Below are 18,328 nucleotides of genomic sequence, written 5' to 3' on the forward strand. Positions count from 1 at the left end.
CTTTTCCTTTTGGACACAAAGTATAAGAATATTCAGAGTTATGAAGTTACGAAAACTGGTTGTTTTGCAAATGTTGAACTTATAATATGGCTACTAATACTTGGAAAGTTAAATCACAAGTCCAAGTAAACAGATTTGACAATATTCTTGCAGAATTGTTTTTTATATGAATGCGAATGTCTCCTTCACGATTTGCCCAAATGTACCTGGGGGGACTAAAAGTCTTGTAGTTCACTCATACTTCAAGTTATCTGTCTGAAAAGTTGCACATACAATCTGCTGCCATCTTGTGGACACTATCGTAATTACAACCAGAGTGATGGCTTTAGCTGTGACCTTTCTCTTGAATTTCAAAGATGGTGACAGAAAAACAAACGGTTGGTTTTGTCTTTGTATTTTCTTCTACCAGATCTATTGTGTTATAGTCTCCTACATCTCTTTCACATTTCCACAAACTTCAAAGTGTTTCCTTTCACATGGTACCAAGCATATGTATATCCTTGCTTCAGGGCCTGAGCTACAGGAAGTTAGATTTGGTTATGAGTCATTTTAGGTGAAATTGGAATAAAAGGGGGCGGATCCTTAAGAGGATGTATCCTGTGGTCAGTTCCACTGCCTCAGAGTTCTATTCTACTAGAACTCTGAGGCAGTGGAACTGACCACAGTATAAATATAGGATATACTACACCCCTAATGATAGAGTGAAGTCTGGTTACGTTCTAGGATCTCTGATATGGTGTCCTATAGGATATACTACACCCCTAGAGTGAAGTCTGGTTACGATGTCAGAACGATGTCTATTCCACCTTATTCATGGCTGTGTGTCCGGTTAGGAAATGTACTGTTCTTATGTTTTGCTTACTAACCAGGTTCTATATATGTCAATACATGTTTGGAAAAACAACCTGTTATTATTTTATCGAGGCAGAGGATTCTGGGTTTATAAGGGCTTCAAGCTTGTAGTGATAACAGTCAAGACCCAAGCCCCTTTACTTGACGACAACACAGACATACAGACATTTCACCGGGTCATGTCTGGAATGGCGCTAGGTTGGGTCTTTTCCTGTTAATGTCACGGCGTATCACTTCCTCTGACGTCACTTCCTGTCCTTTGTCCAACAGGGCATCATGCTAGTGTATGACATCACTAACGAGAAGTCCTTCGAGAACATCAAGAACTGGATCAGGAACATTGAAGAGGTATGAAGCTACCGCAGCAGGTAGCCTGAAAACAATCAGGTGTGAAGCTACCGCAGCAGGTAGCCTAGAAACAATCAGGTGTGAAGCTACCGCAGCAGGTAGCCTGAAAACAATCAGGTGTGAAGCTACCGCAGCAGTTAGCCTAGAAACAATCAGGTGTGAAGCTACCGCAGCAGGTAGCCTAGAAACAATCAGGTGTGAAGCTACCGCAGCAGGTAGCCTAGAAACAATCAGGTGTGAAGCTACCGCAGCAGGTAGCCTAGAAACAATCAGGTGTGAAGCTACCGCAGCAGGTAGCCTAAAAACAATCAGGTGTGAAGCTACCGCAGCAGGTAGCCTAAAAACAATCAGGTGTGAAGCTACCGCAACAGGTAGCCTAGAAACAATCAGGTGTGAAGCTACCGCAGCAGGTAGCCTAAAAACAATCAGGTGTGAAGCTACCGCAGCAGGTAGCCTAGAAACAATCAGGTGTGAAGCTACCGCAGCAGGTAGCCTAGAAACAATCAGGTGTGAAGCTACCGCAGCAGGTAGCCTAGAAACAATCAGGTGTGAAGCTACCGCAGCAGGTAGCCTAAAAACAATCAGGTGTGAAGCTACCGCAGCAGGTAGCCTAAAAACAATCAGGTGTGAAGCTACCGCAGCAGGGAGCCTAGAAACAATCAGGTGTGAAGCTACCGCAGCAGGGAGCCTAGAAACAATCAGGTGTGAAGCTACCGCAGCAGGTAGCCTAAAAACAATCAGGTGTGAAGCTACCGCAGCAGGTAGCCTAAAAACAATCAGGTGTGAAGCTACCGCAGCAGGTAGCCTAAAAACAATCAGGTGTGAAGCTACCGCAGCAGGGAGCCTAGAAACAATCAGGTGTGAAGCTACCGCAGCAGGTAGCCTAGAAACAATCAGGTGTGAAGCTACCGCAGCAGGTAGCCTAGAAACAATCAGGTGTGAAGCTACCGCAGCAGGGAGCCTAGAAACAATCAGGTGTGAAGCTACCGCAGCAGGTAGCCTAGAAACAATCAGGTGTGAAGCTACCGCAGCAGGTAGCCTAGAAACAATCAGGTGTGAAGATACCGCAGCAGGTAGCCTAAAAACAATCAGGTGTGAAGCTACCGCAGCAGGTAGCCTAAAAACAATCAGGTGTGAAGCTACCGCAGCAGGGAGCCTAGAAACAATCAGGTGTGAAGCTACCGCAGCAGGTAGCCTAGAAACAATCAGGTGTGAAGCTACCGCAGCAGGTAGCCTAGAAACAATCAGGTGTGAAGCTACCGCAGCAGGGAGCCTAGAAACAATCAGGTGTGAAGCTACCGCAGCAGGTAGCCTAGAAACAATCAGGTGTGAAGCTACCGCAGCAGGTAGCCTAGAAACAATCAGGTGTGAAGCTACCGCAGCAGGTAGCCTAGAAACAATCAGGTGTGAAGCTACCGCAGCAGGTAGCCTAGAAACAATCAGGTGTGAAGCTACCGCAGCAGGTAGCCTAGAAACAATCAGGTGTGAAGCTACCGCAGCAGGTAGCCTAGAAACAATCAGGTGTGAAGCTACCGCAGCAGGTAGCCTAGAAACAATCAGGTGTGAAGCTACCGCAGCAGGTAGCCTAGAAACAATCAGGTGTGAAGCTACCGCAGCAGGTAGCCTGAAAACAATCAGGTGTGAAGCTACCGCAGCAGGTAGCCTAGAAACAATCAGGTGTGAAGCTACCGCAGCAGGTAGCCTAGAAACAATCAGGTGTGAAGCTACCGCAGCAGGTAGCCTAGAAACAATCAGGTGTGAAGCTACCGCAGCAGGTAACCTAGAAACAATCAGGTGTGAAGCTACCGCAGCAGGTAGCCTAGAAACAATCAGGTGTGAAGCTACCGCAGCAGGTAGCCTGAAAACAATCAGGTGTGAAGCTACCGCAGCAGTTAGCCTAGAAACAATCAGGTGTGAAGCTACCGCAGCAGGTAGCCTAGAAACAATCAGGTGTGAAGCTACCGCAGCAGGTAGCCTAGAAACAATCAGGTGTGAAGCTACCGCAGCAGGTAGCCTAGAAACAATCAGGTGTGAAGCTACCGCAGCAGGTAGCCTAAAAACAATCAGGTGTGAAGCTACCGCAGCAGGTAGCCTAAAAACAATCAGGTGTGAAGCTACCGCAACAGGTAGCCTAGAAACAATCAGGTGTGAAGCTACCGCAGCAGGTAGCCTAAAAACAATCAGGTGTGAAGCTACCGCAGCAGGTAGCCTAGAAACAATCAGGTGTGAAGCTACCGCAGCAGGTAGCCTAGAAACAATCAGGTGTGAAGCTACCGCAGCAGGTAGCCTGAAAACAATCAGGTGTGAAGCTACCGCAGCAGTTAGCCTAGAAACAATCAGGTGTGAAGCTACCGCAGCAGGTAGCCTAGAAACAATCAGGTGTGAAGCTACCGCAGCAGGTAGCCTAGAAACAATCAGGTGTGAAGCTACCGCAGCAGGTAGCCTAGAAACAATCAGGTGTGAAGCTACCGCAGCAGGTAGCCTAAAAACAATCAGGTGTGAAGCTACCGCAGCAGGTAGCCTAAAAACAATCAGGTGTGAAGCTACCGCAACAGGTAGCCTAGAAACAATCAGGTGTGAAGCTACCGCAGCAGGTAGCCTAAAAACAATCAGGTGTGAAGCTACCGCAGCAGGTAGCCTAGAAACAATCAGGTGTGAAGCTACCGCAGCAGGTAGCCTAGAAACAATCAGGTGTGAAGCTACCGCAGCAGGTAGCCTAGAAACAATCAGGTGTGAAGCTACCGCAGCAGGTAGCCTAAAAACAATCAGGTGTGAAGCTACCGCAGCAGGTAGCCTAAAAACAATCAGGTGTGAAGCTACCGCAGCAGGGAGCCTAGAAACAATCAGGTGTGAAGCTACCGCAGCAGGGAGCCTAGAAACAATCAGGTGTGAAGCTACCGCAGCAGGTAGCCTAAAAACAATCAGGTGTGAAGCTACCGCAGCAGGTGGCCTAAAAACAATCAGCTGTGAAGCTACCGCAGCAGGTAGCCTAAAAACAATCAGGTGTGAAGCTACCGCAGCAGGGAGCCTAGAAACAATCAGGTGTGAAGCTACCGCAGCAGGTAGCCTAGAAACAATCAGGTGTGAAGCTACCGCAGCAGGTAGCCTAGAAACAATCAGGTGTGAAGCTACCGCAGCAGGGAGCCTAGAAACAATCAGGTGTGAAGCTACCGCAGCAGGTAGCCTAAAAACAATCAGGTGTGAAGCTACCGCAGCAGGTAGCCTAGAAACAATCAGGTGTGAAGCTACCGCAGCAGGTAGCCTAGAAACAATCAGGTGTGAAGCTACCGCAGCAGGTAGCCTAGAAACAATCAGGTGTGAAGCTACCGCAGCAGGTAGCCTAGAAACAATCAGGTGTGAAGCTACCGCAGCAGGTAGCCTGAAAACAATCAGGCGTGAAGCTACCGCAGCAGGTAGCCTAGAAACAATCAGGTGTGAAGCTACCGCAGCAGGTAGCCTAGAAACAATCAGGTGTGAAGCTACCGCAGCAGGTAGCCTAGAAACAATCAGTTGTGAAGCTACCGCAGCAGGTAACCTAGAAACAATCAGGTGTGAAGCTACCGCAGCAGGTAGCCTAGAAACAATCAGGTGTGAAGCTACCGCAGCAGGTAGCCTAGAAACAATCAGGTGTGAAGCTACCGCAGCAGGTAGCCTAGAAACAATCAGGTGTGAAGCTACCGCAGCAGGTAGCCTAGAAACAATCAGGTGTGAAGCTACCGCAGCAGGTAGCCTGAAAACAATTAGGTGTGAAGCTACCGCAGCAGGTAGCCTGAAAACAATCAGGTGTGAAGCTACCGCTGCAGGTAGCCTAGAAACAATCAGGTGTGAAGCTACCGCAGCAGGTAGCCTAGAAACAATCAGGTGTGAAGCTACCGCAGCAGGTTGCCTAAAAACAATCAGGTGTGAAGCTACCGCAGCAGGTAGCCTAAAAACAATCAGGTGTGAAGCTACCGCAGCAGGGAGCCTAGAAACAATCAGGTGTGAAGCTACCGCAGCAGGGAGCCTAGAAACAATCAGGTGTGAAGCTACCGCAGCAGGTAGCCTAGAAACAATCAGGTGTGAAGCTACCGCAGCAGGTAACCTAGAAACAATCAGGTGTGAAGCTACCGCAGCAGGTAGCCTAGAAACAATCAGGTGTGAAGCTACCGCAGCAGGTAGCCTGAAAACAATCAGGTGTGAAGCTACCGCAGCAGTTAGCCTAGAAACAATCAGGTGTGAAGCTACCGCAGCAGGTAGCCTAGAAACAATCAGGTGTGAAGCTACCGCAGCAGGTAGCCTAGAAACAATCAGGTGTGAAGCTACCGCAGCAGGTAGCCTAGAAACAATCAGGTGTGAAGCTACCGCAGCAGGTAGCCTAAAAACAATCAGGTGTGAAGCTACCGCAGCAGGTAGCCTAAAAACAATCAGGTGTGAAGCTACCGCAACAGGTAGCCTAGAAACAATCAGGTGTGAAGCTACCGCAGCAGGTAGCCTAAAAACAATCAGGTGTGAAGCTACCGCAGCAGGTAGCCTAGAAACAATCAGGTGTGAAGCTACCGCAGCAGGTAGCCTAGAAACAATCAGGTGTGAAGCTACCGCAGCAGGTAGCCTGAAAACAATCAGGTGTGAAGCTACCGCAGCAGTTAGCCTAGAAACAATCAGGTGTGAAGCTACCGCAGCAGGTAGCCTAGAAACAATCAGGTGTGAAGCTACCGCAGCAGGTAGCCTAGAAACAATCAGGTGTGAAGCTACCGCAGCAGGTAGCCTAGAAACAATCAGGTGTGAAGCTACCGCAGCAGGTAGCCTAAAAACAATCAGGTGTGAAGCTACCGCAGCAGGTAGCCTAAAAACAATCAGGTGTGAAGCTACCGCAACAGGTAGCCTAGAAACAATCAGGTGTGAAGCTACCGCAGCAGGTAGCCTAAAAACAATCAGGTGTGAAGCTACCGCAGCAGGTAGCCTAGAAACAATCAGGTGTGAAGCTACCGCAGCAGGTAGCCTAGAAACAATCAGGTGTGAAGCTACCGCAGCAGGTAGCCTAGAAACAATCAGGTGTGAAGCTACCGCAGCAGGTAGCCTAAAAACAATCAGGTGTGAAGCTACCGCAGCAGGTAGCCTAAAAACAATCAGGTGTGAAGCTACCGCAGCAGGGAGCCTAGAAACAATCAGGTGTGAAGCTACCGCAGCAGGGAGCCTAGAAACAATCAGGTGTGAAGCTACCGCAGCAGGTAGCCTAAAAACAATCAGGTGTGAAGCTACCGCAGCAGGTAGCCTAAAAACAATCAGCTGTGAAGCTACCGCAGCAGGTAGCCTAAAAACAATCAGGTGTGAAGCTACCGCAGCAGGGAGCCTAGAAACAATCAGGTGTGAAGCTACCGCAGCAGGTAGCCTAGAAACAATCAGGTGTGAAGCTACCGCAGCAGGTAGCCTAGAAACAATCAGGTGTGAAGCTACCGCAGCAGGGAGCCTAGAAACAATCAGGTGTGAAGCTACCGCAGCAGGTAGCCTAAAAACAATCAGGTGTGAAGCTACCGCAGCAGGTAGCCTAGAAACAATCAGGTGTGAAGCTACCGCAGCAGGTAGCCTAGAAACAATCAGGTGTGAAGCTACCGCAGCAGGTAGCCTAGAAACAATCAGGTGTGAAGCTACCGCAGCAGGTAGCCTAGAAACAATCAGGTGTGAAGCTACCGCAGCAGGTAGCCTAGAAACAATCAGGTGTGAAGCTACCGCAGCAGGTAGCCTAGAAACAATCAGGTGTGAAGCTACCGCAGCAGGTAGCCTAGAAACAATCAGGTGTGAAGCTACCGCAGCAGGTAGCCTGAAAACAATCAGGTGTGAAGCTACCGCAGCAGGTAGCCTAGAAACAATCAGGTGTGAAGCTACCGCAGCAGGTAGCCTAGAAACAATCAGGTGTGAAGCTACCGCAGCAGGTAGCCTAGAAACAATCAGGTGTGAAGCTACCGCAGCAGGTAACCTAGAAACAATCAGGTGTGAAGCTACCGCAGCAGGTAGCCTAGAAACAATCAGGTGTGAAGCTACCGCAGCAGGTAGCCTAGAAACAATCAGGTGTGAAGCTACCGCAGCAGGTAGCCTAGAAACAATCAGGTGTGAAGCTACCGCAGCAGGTAGCCTAGAAACCATCAGGTGTGAAGCTACCGCAGCAGGTAGCCTGAAAACAATCAGGTGTGAAGCTACCGCAGCAGGTAGCCTGAAAACAATCAGGTGTGAAGCTACCGCTGCAGGTAGCCTAGAAACAATCAGGTGTGAAGCTACCGCAGCAGGTAGCCTAGAAACAATCAGGTGTGAAGCTACCGCAGCAGGTTGCCTAAAAACAATCAGGTGTGAAGCTACCGCAGCAGGTAGCCTAAAAACAATCAGGTGTGAAGCTACCGCAGCAGGGAGCCTAGAAACAATCAGGTGTGAAGCTACCGCAGCAGGTAGCCTAGAAACAATCAGGTGTGAAGCTACCGCAGCAGGTAGCCTAGAAACAATCAGGTGTGAAGCTACCGCAGCAGGTAGCCTAGAAACAATCAGGTGTGAAGCTACCGCAGCAGGTAGCCTGAAAACAATCAGGTGTGAAGCTACCGCAGCAGGTAGCCTAGAAACAATCAGGTGTGAAGCTACCGCAGCAGGTAGCCTAGAAACAATCAGGTGTGAAGCTACCGCAGCAGGTAGCCTAGAAACAATCAGGTGTGAAGCTACCGCAGCAGGTAACCTAGAAACAATCAGGTGTGAAGCTACCGCAGCAGGTAGCCTAGAAACAATCAGGTGTGAAGCTACCGCAGCAGGTAGCCTAGAAACAATCAGGTGTGAAGCTACCGCAGCAGGTAGCCTAGAAACAATCAGGTGTGAAGCTACCGCAGCAGGTAGCCTAGAAACAATCAGGTGTGAAGCTACCGCAGCAGGTAGCCTGAAAACAATCAGGTGTGAAGCTACCGCAGCAGGTAGCCTGAAAACAATCAGGTGTGAAGCTACCGCTGCAGGTAGCCTAGAAACAATCAGGTGTGAAGCTACCGCAGCAGGTAGCCTAGAAACAATCAGGTGTGAAGCTACCGCAGCAGGTTGCCTAAAAACAATCAGGTGTGAAGCTACCGCAGCAGGTAGCCTAAAAACAATCAGGTGTGAAGCTACCGCAGCAGGGAGCCTAGAAACAATCAGGTGTGAAGCTACCGCAGCAGGGAGCCTAGAAACAATCAGGTGTGAAGCTACCGCAGCAGGTAGCCTAAAAACAATCAGGTGTGAAGCTACCGCAGCAGGTAGCCTAAAAACAATCAGGTGTGAAGCTACCGCAGCAGGTAGCCTAAAAACAATCAGGTGTGAAGCTACCGCAGCAGGGAGCCTAGAAACAATCAGGTGTGAAGCTACCGCAGCAGGTAGCCTAGAAACAATCAGGTGTGAAGCTACCGCAGCAGGTAGCCTAGAAACAATCAGGTGTGAAGCTACCGCAGCAGGGAGCCTAGAAACAATCAGGTGTGAAGCTACCGCAGCAGGTAGCCTAAAAACAATCAGGTGTGAAGCTACCGCAGCAGGTAGCCTAAAAACAATCAGGTGTGAAGCTACCGCAGCAGGTAGCCTAAAAACAATCAGGTGTGAAGCTACCGCAGCAGGGAGCCTAGAAACAATCAGGTGTGAAGCTACCGCAGCAGGTAGCCTAGAAACAATCAGGTGTGAAGCTACCGCAGCAGGTAGCCTAGAAACAATCAGGTGTGAAGCTACCGCAGCAGGTAGCCTAGAAACAATCAGGTGTGAAGCTACCGCAGCAGGTAGCCTAGAAACAATCAGGTGTGAAGCTACCGCAGCAGGTAGCCTGAAAACAATCAGGTGTGAAGCTACCGCAGCAGGTAGCCTAGAAACAATCAGGTGTGAAGCTACCGCAGCAGGTAGCCTAGAAACAATCAGGTGTGAAGCTACCGCAGCAGGTAGCCTAGAAACAATCAGGTGTGAAGCTACCGCAGCAGGTAGCCTAGAAACAATCAGGTGTGAAGCTACCGCAGCAGGTAGCCTAGAAACAATCAGGTGTGAAGCTACCGCAGCAGGTAGCCTGAAAACAATCAGGTGTGAAGCTACCGCAGCAGGTAGCCTAGAAACAATCAGGTGTGAAGCTACCGCAGCAGGTAGCCTAGAAACAATCAGGTGTGAAGCTACCGCAGCAGGTAGCCTAGAAACAATCAGGTGTGAAGCTACCGCAGCAGGTAGCCTGAAAACAATCAGGTGTGAAGCTACCGCAGCAGGTAGCCTAGAAACAATCAGGTGTGAAGCTACCGCAGCAGGTAGCCTAGAAACAATCAGGTGTGAAGCTACCGCAGCAGGTAGCCTGAAAACAATCAGGTGTGAAGCTACCGCAGCAGGTAGCCTAGAAACAATCAGGTGTGAAGCTACCGCAGCAGGTAGCCTAGAAACAATCAGGTGTGAAGCTACCGCAGCAGGGAGCCTAGAAACAATCAGGTGTGAAGCTACCGCAGCAGGTAGCCTAAAAACAATCAGGTGTGAAGCTACCGCAGCAGGTAGCCTAGAAACAATCAGGTGTGAAGCTACCGCAGCAGGTAGCCTAGAAACAATCAGGTGTGAAGCTACCGCAGCAGGTAGCCTAGAAACAATCAGGTGTGAAGCTACCGCAGCAGGTAGCCTAGAAACAATCAGGTGTGAAGCTACCGCAGCAGGTAGCCTAGAAACAATCAGGTGTGAAGCTACCGCAGCAGGTAGCCTAGAAACAATCAGGTGTGAAGCTACCGCAGCAGGTAGCCTAGAAACAATCAGGTGTGAAGCTACCGCAGCAGGTAGCCTAGAAACAATCAGGTGTGAAGCTACCGCAGCAGGTAGCCTGAAAACAATCAGGTGTGAAGCTACCGCAGCAGGTAGCCTAGAAACAATCAGGTGTGAAGCTACCGCAGCAGGTAGCCTAGAAACAATCAGGTGTGAAGCTACCGCAGCAGGTAGCCTAGAAACAATCAGGTGTGAAGCTACCGCAGCAGGTAACCTAGAAACAATCAGGTGTGAAGCTACCGCAGCAGGTAGCCTAGAAACAATCAGGTGTGAAGCTACCGCAGCAGGTAGCCTAGAAACAATCAGGTGTGAAGCTACCGCAGCAGGTAGCCTAGAAACAATCAGGTGTGAAGCTACCGCAGCAGGTAGCCTAGAAACAATCAGGTGTGAAGCTACCGCAGCAGGTAGCCTGAAAACAATCAGGTGTGAAGCTACCGCAGCAGGTAGCCTGAAAACAATCAGGTGTGAAGCTACCGCTGCAGGTAGCCTGAAAACAATCAGGTGTGAAGCTACCGCAGCAGGTAGCCTAAAAACAATCAGGTGTGAAGCTACCGCAGCAGGTAGCCTAAAAACAATCAGGTGTGAAGCTACCGCAGCAGGTAGCCTGAAAACAATCAGGTGTGAAGCTACCGCAGCAGGTAGCCTAAAAACAATCAGGTGTGAAGCTACCGCAGCAGGTAGCCTAGAAACAATCAGGTGTGAAGCTACCGCAGCAGGTAGCCTAGAAACAATCAGGTGTGAAGCTACCGCAGCAGGTAGCCTGAAAACAATCAGGTGTGAAGCTACCGCAGCAGGTAGCCTGAAAACAATCAGGTGTGAAGCTACCGCAGCAGGTAGCCTGAAAACAATCAGGTGTGAAGCTACCGCAGCAGGTAGCCTAGAAACAATCAGGTGTGAAGCTACCGCAGCAGGTAGCCTGAAAACAATCAGGTGTGAAGCTACCGCAGCAGGTAGCCTAGAAACAATCAGGTGTGAAGCTACCGCAGCAGGGAGCCTAGAAACAATCAGGTGTGAAGCTACCGCAGCAGGTAGCCTAGAAACAATCAGGTGTGAAGCTACCGCAGCAGGTAGCCTGAAAACAATCAGGTGTGAAGCTACCGCAGCAGGTAGCCTAGAAACAATCAGGTGTGAAGCTACCGCAGCAGGTAGCCTGAAAACAATCAGGTGTGAAGCTACCGCAGCAGGTAGCCTAGAAACAATCAGGTGTGAAGCTACCGCAGCAGGTAGCCTAGAAACAATCAGGTGTGAAGCTACCGCAGCAGGTAGCCTAGAAACAATCAGGTGTGAAGCTACCGCAGCAGGTAGCCTAGAAACAATCAGGTGTGAAGCTACCGCAGCAGGTAGCCTGAAAACAATCAGGTGTGAAGCTACCGCAGCAGGTAGCCTAGAAACAATCAGGTGTGAAGCTACCGCAGCAGGTAGCCTAGAAACAATCAGGTGTGAAGCTACCGCAGCAGGTAGCCTGAAAACAATCAGGTGTGAAGCTACCGCAGCAGGTAGCCTAGAAACAATCAGGTGTGAAGCTACCGCAGCAGGTAGCCTAGAAACAATCAAGTGTGAAGCTACCGCAGCAGGTAGCCTAAAAACAATCAGGTGTGAAGCTACCGCAGCAGGTAGCCTAGAAACAATCAGTTGCAATAATCAGTCTTCTCTCATTCTGTCTGTAGCAATAATCAGTCTTCTCTCATTCTGTCTGTAGCCATACTCAGTCTTCTCTCGTTCTGTCTGTAGCAATAATCAGTCTTCTCTCATTCTGTCTGTAGCAATAATCAGTCTCCTTATTCTGTCTGTAGCAATATTCAGTCTTCTCTCATTCTGTCTGTAGCAATAATCAGTCTTCTCTCATTCTGTCTGTCTGTAGCAATATCAGTCTTCTCTCATTCTGTCTGTAGCAATAATCAGTCTCCTTATTCTGTCTGTAGCAATAATCAGTCTCCTTATTCTGTCTGTAGCAATATTCAGTCTTCTCTCATTCTGTCTGTAGCAATAATCAGTCTTCTCTCATTCTGTCTGTCTGTGGCAATACTCAGTCTTCTCTCATTCTGTCTGTAGCAATAATCAGTCTCCTTATTCTGTCTGTAGCAATAATCAGTCTCCTTATTCTGTCTGTAGCAATATTCAGTCTTCTCTCATTCTGTCTGTAGCAATAATCAGTCTTCTCTCATTCTGTCTGTCTGTAGCAATACTCAGTCTTCTCTCATTCTGTCTGTAGCAATAATCAGTCTTCTCTCATTCTGTCTGTAGCAATAACCAGTCTCCTTATTCTGTCTGTAGCAATATTCAGTCTTCTCTCATTCTGTCTGTAGCAATAATCAGTCTTCTCTCATTCTGTCTGTCTGTAGCAATAATCAGTCTTCTCTCATTCTGTCTGTCCGTAGCAATAATCAGTCTTCTCTCATTCTGTCTGTCCGTAGCAATAATCAGTCTTCTCTCATTCTGTCTGTCCGTAGCAATAATCAGTCTTCTCTCATTCTGTCTGTCCGTAGCAATAATCAGTCTTCTCTCATTCTGTCTGTCCGTAGCAATAATCAGTCTTCTCTCATTCTGTCTGTCCGTAGCAATAAACAGTCTTCTCTCATTCTGTCTGTAGTATTACTGAGTCTCCTCCTTCTCTGTCTGTCTGTAGCATGCCTCCTCTGACGTGGAGAGGATGATCCTAGGAAACAAGTGTGACATGAACGACAAAAGACAGGTGTCTAAAGAACGAGGAGAAAAGGTACGGAGGTCAGAGTTCAGGGTCTCTGTGTGTTTCCAATAGGCACTGACGAGTCTGAGATGTCTTGTTGCAGGGTGCGTTGGAAACAATGTGATAACGTTTCAGAGAAAAGAGAAACCCCCCACACTGCCCTTCATAGTGTATTTGGTGAAACCCCCACACTGCCCTTCATAGTGTCTTTGGTGAAACCCCCTACACTGCTCTTCATAGTGTATTTGGTGAAACCCCCATATTGCTCTTCATAGTATCTTTGGTGAAACCCCCACATTGCTCCTCATAGTATCTTTGGAGAAACCCCCACATTGCTCCTCATAGTATCTTTGGAGAAACCCCCACACTGCTCTTCATAGTGTATTTGGTGAAACCCCCATATTGCTCTTCATAGTATCTTTGGTGAAACCCCCACATTGCTCCTCATAGTATCTTTGGAGAAACCCCCACACTGCTCTTCATAGTGTATTTGGTGAAACCCCCATATTGCTCTTCATAGTATCTTTGGTGAAACCCCCACATTGCTCCTCATAGTATCTTTGGAGAAACCCCCACATTGCTCCTCATAGTATCTTTGGAGAAACCCCCCACACTGCTCTTCATAGTATCTTTGGAGAAACCCCCACATTGCTCTTCATAGTATCTTTGGTGAAACCCCCATATTGCTCTTCATAGTATCTTTGGTGAAACCCCCACACTGCCCTTCATAGTGTATTTGGAGAAACCCCCCACACTGCTCTTCATAGTATCTTTGGAGAAACCCCCACATTGCTCTTCATAGTATCTTTGGTGAAACCCCCATATTGCTCTTCATAGTATCTTTGGTGAAACCCCCACATTGCTCTTCATAGTGTATTTGGAGAAACCCCCACACTGCTCTTTATAGTGTATTTGGAGAAACCCCCACACTGCTCTTTATAGTGTATTTGGAGAAACCCCCACACTGCCCTTCATAGTATCTCTGGAGAAACCCCCACACTGCCCTTCATAGTATCTTTGGAGAAACCCCCACACTGCTCTTCATAGTATCTTTAATGTAAATGCACTCCCAGTTGTATGTTTGACAATACTCATAATATACAGTATGATCTATGATCTATGTCTGTCATAGCCAGCCCAGTTCTCCCTTCATGATGGGGGGGGGGGGGGGGTCTGCTGTTGATTTTTTTTATCTGTAACATGAGTTATTAACATGAATTGTTCTCATAATGTTTTATTTGTCACAGTTGGCGATTGATTACGGCATCAAGTTCCTAGAAACGAGCGCCAAGTCCAGCCTGAACGTGGAAGAGGTGAGTTCTGTTCAGTACTATTCATTTATACCTATACCTACCCTATACCTATTTATTCATTATTCGCTCAGTCTTTTTCCATTGAAAACAGGACATTTTTTTCCTCTAATAAACGTGTTCCTGAAGTATACATTCTGTTTTGTTGTTGTTTTGAAACACAGTCCTTTTTCACACTGGGAAGAGACATAATGACGAGACTCAACAGAAAAATAGTGAGTTTATGTTTGTTGTTTTGCAGATGATGCTCATATGATATGATGTATCCTCAGTTGTTGACAGCAATGGGATCTTAAGAGTGGTAATTGACCTTTGACACCAACCCTTTCACACCCCCCCTCCCCTCCCCCTGCTTTAGAACGACAGCAGTCCTCCAGGAGGAGGTGGGCCGGTCAAGATCACAGAGACCCGGTCAAAGAAGAGCAACTTCTTCAGATGTTCACTGTTCTAGTGGATCAGTCCTCTCCTTTCCATGGACTGATACAGCCTTTACCTGCCCTGCTGCTTCCCCCTAGAGCTGAGCAGAATACACCCCCAACCCCTCACCAGGCCTGGGTAGCAGGCTACCTACCTAGCACTCCTCCAACCCCTCACCAGGCCTGGGTACCAGGCTACCTACCTAGCACTCCTCCAACCCCTCACCAGGCTACCTACCTAGCACTCCTCCAACCCCTCACCAGGCCTGGGTACCAGGCTACCTACCTAGCACTCCTCCAACCCCTCACCAGGCCTGGTACCAGGCTACCTGCCTAGCACTCCTCCAACCCCTCACCAGGCTACCTACCTAGCACTCCTCCAACCCCTCACCAGGCCTGGTACCAGGCTACCTACCTAGCACTCCTCCAACCCCTCACCAGGCCTGTGTACCAGGCTACCTACCTAGCACTCCTCCAACCCCTCACCAGGCCTGGTACCAGGCTACCTACCTAGCACTCCTCCAACCCCTCACCATGCCTGGGTACCAGGCTACCTACCTAGCACTCCTCCAACCCCTCACCAGGCCTGGGTACCAGGCTACCTACAAAGCACTGGGTCTTGGCCAGGCTAGGCTACTTATTGCTGCTGAACTGCCTGGCTATTCTGTAGGCTACAGAGGAAAGCGACTCGCCATCCCATTTCAAAAATGACACGTTAGAGAACCCAAAACAATTCTGAAAAGAACAAGGTATGCCCCTCAACTGCACCCCTCTCTCCCTTCCCCAAAGGAGTTAGTCTAGGCCTGCATCCCAAATGGAACCCTTTTCACTATATAGTGCACTACACTTCACCAGAGCCCTATTATGCAGGCCCTGGTCAAAAGTAGTGCACTATATAGGGAATAGGGTGGCATTTTGGATGCCGTACATTTCTCCCCCCCCCAACAGCTCTGATTGACAGTTGAACCCTGTCTTCTGTGTTCTTTAACTCACCCCTGGAAACGCTTTGTTGTTTGTTCAGCTTCCTGTTTAGCTGAAGCTGCCTTCCCCCTGTATCCACTCGATGCACAGTTAACTTTTTATTTTGATGTCGCGTGTCTTTCTTTACCTGCCTATCTTTCTGCGGGGGGAAAAAAAAGATTGACACCTGAAGGATTGGAAGAGTTTGTTTGACGTGGATCTCGGGTTGGTTTGCTATTAGAGAAGAATATAGTCATTTTTTTAAAAGTGATGAATGAACATGACTGCAGGGAGAGATGGAGAGAAAAGAGAGTATTGTACTGCATGTTCTGCCCACGCTAGAAAGGAAAATGTAACTGTTGTTTAGTATTCTACCAAAGCTGAGGACTTCATTGTGGTGGTTGTTTCACCAATGTCTTTATTTTTTATTTTTTAGGTCTTTTAGTTTTATATCATCTTTATGATAATCGCACTGGAGATCGTTATGGATGTTTCAATGATTGTTAAAACACCGCCTCTGTCAAAAAGGACACTGCAGTCATTCGACGATGCATCCCTGGTCCAGAGCACTAAAGGTGCTAGATTCAGAGCCGCTCTTCAGAACCGCTCTTCAGAACCACTCTAAAGAGTTAAAGGATGCTCATTGCTCATTGCACTTCAACTGATGACGGTCTCAGAATTGGCTTCACTCAATCGGACGTAATGAATGACTAGTTTTTCTGTTGTCACTTAGTCATGCACTTACAGAAGGAGGTTTCTCAATGACTCCAATTTAGAACCACTGATTAGCCTCTACTCAACTTAAAACCACTGATCAGCCTCTACTCAACTTAGAACCACTGAGCAGCCTCTACTCAACTTAAAACCACTGATCAGCCTCTACTCAACTTAAAACCACTGAGTAGCCTCTACTCAACTTAAAACCACTGATCAGCCTCTACTCAACTTAAAACCACTGAGCAGCCTCTACTCAACTTAAAACCACTGATTAGCCTCTACTCAACTTAAAACCACTGAGCAGCCTCTACTCAACTTAGAACCACTGATTAGCCTCTACTCAACTTAAAACCACTGATTAGCCTCTACTCAACTTAAAACCACTGATTAGCCTCTACTCAACTTAAAACCACTGAGCAGCCTCTACTCAACTTAAAACCACTGAGCAGCCTCTACTCAACTTAGAACCACTGATTAGCCTCTACTCAACTTAAAACCACTGATTAGCCTCTACTAAACTTAAAACCACTGATTAGCCTCTACTCAACTTAAAACCACTGAGCAGCCTCTACTCAACTTAAAACCACTGAGCAGCCTCTACTCAACGTAAAACCACTGATCAGCCTCTACTCAACTTAAAACCACTGATTAGCCTCTACTCAACTTAAAACCACTGAGCAGCCTCTACTCAACTTAAAACCACTGAGCATTCTCTACTGACTCATACATCCACCACGGTAGCAGACACTGACTCATACAACGACTACAACCACCACAGTAGCAGATGCCGACTCATACAACCACCACGGTAGCAGATACCGACTCATATAACCACCACGGTAGAAGATACTGACTCATACAACCACCACAACCACCACGGTAGCAGATACCGACTCATACAACCACCACGGTAGCAGATACCGACTCATACAACCACGACAACCACCACGGTAGCAGATACTGACTCATACATCCACCAGGGTAGAAGGTACCGACTCATACAACCACCAGGTTAGAAGATACTGACTCATACAACCACGACAACCACCACGGTAGCAGATACTGACTCATACATCCACCAGGGTAGAAGGTACCGACTCATACAACCACCACGGTAGCAGATACCGACTCATACAACCACCACGGTAGCAGATACTGACTCATACAATGACCACAACCACCATGGTAGCAGATACTGACTCTTACAATGACCACAACCACCACGGTAGCAGATACTGACTCATACAACCACCACAACCACCACGGTAGCAGATACCGACTCATACAACCACCACGATAGCAGATACCGACTCATACAACCACGACAACCACCACGGTAGCAGATACTGACTCATACAATGATGACAACCACCACGGTAGCAGATACTGACTCATACAACCACCACGGTAGCAGATACCCACTCATACAACCACCACAGTAGCAGATACCGACTCATACAACCACCACGGTAGCAGATACTGACTCATACAACCACCACGGTAGCAGATACCCACTCATACAACCACCACGGTAGCAGATACCGACTCATACAACCACCACGGTAGCAGATACCGACTCATACAACCACGACAACCACCACGGTAGCAGATACTGACTCATACAATGATGACAACCACCACGGTAGCAGATACTGACTCATACAACCACCACGGTAGCAGATACCGACTCATACAACCACCACGGTAGAAGATACTGACTCATACAACCACCACGGTAGAAGATACTGACTCATACAACAACCACGGTAGAAGATACTGACTCATACAACCACCACGGTAGCAGATACTGACTCATACAACCACCACGGTAGCAGATACCGACTCATACAACCACCACGGTAGCAGATACCGACTCATACAACCACCACGGTAGAAGATACTGACTCATATAACCACCACGGTAGCAGATACTGACTCATACAACCACCACGGTAGAAGATACTGACTCATATACCCACCACGGTAGAAGATACTGACTCATACAACAACCACGGTAGCAGATACTGACTCATACAACCACCACGGTAGCAGATACCGACTCATACAACCACCAGGGTAGCAGATACTGACTCATACAACCACCACGGTAGCAGATACCGACTCATACAACCACCACGGTAGCAGATACCGACTCATACATCCACCAGGGTAGAAGATACCGACTCATACATCCACCAGGGTAGAAGATACCGACTCATACAACCACCAGGATAGAAGATACCGACTCATACAACCACCAGGGTAGAAGATACTGACTCATACATCCACCAGGATAG

General features: G+C 48.1%; 1 protein-coding gene across 1 annotated transcript in view; it reads left to right on the top strand.

The window, feature by feature from the left end:
• The window catches only part of LOC110499802 (ras-related protein Rab-8B), a 44,479-nt gene extending 26,783 nt beyond the window's left edge, over positions 1-17,696 (top strand). Inside the window, exons 4-8 of the mRNA XM_036981645.1 lie at positions 1,123-1,200; positions 12,569-12,658; positions 13,876-13,941; positions 14,103-14,153; positions 14,297-17,696. Coding sequence (XP_036837540.1) covers positions 1,123-1,200; positions 12,569-12,658; positions 13,876-13,941; positions 14,103-14,153; positions 14,297-14,389 — 378 coding nt within the window. The 3' untranslated portion in view covers positions 14,390-17,696. The remainder of the gene's footprint in view (positions 1-1,122; positions 1,201-12,568; positions 12,659-13,875; positions 13,942-14,102; positions 14,154-14,296) is intronic.
• The last annotated feature ends 632 nt before the right edge of the window (positions 17,697-18,328 follow it).

The sequence above is a fragment of the Oncorhynchus mykiss genome, chromosome 6 (assembly GCF_013265735.2).
Source record: "Oncorhynchus mykiss isolate Arlee chromosome 6, USDA_OmykA_1.1, whole genome shotgun sequence".
In the NCBI taxonomy this organism is placed as follows: domain Eukaryota; kingdom Metazoa; phylum Chordata; class Actinopteri; order Salmoniformes; family Salmonidae; genus Oncorhynchus; species Oncorhynchus mykiss.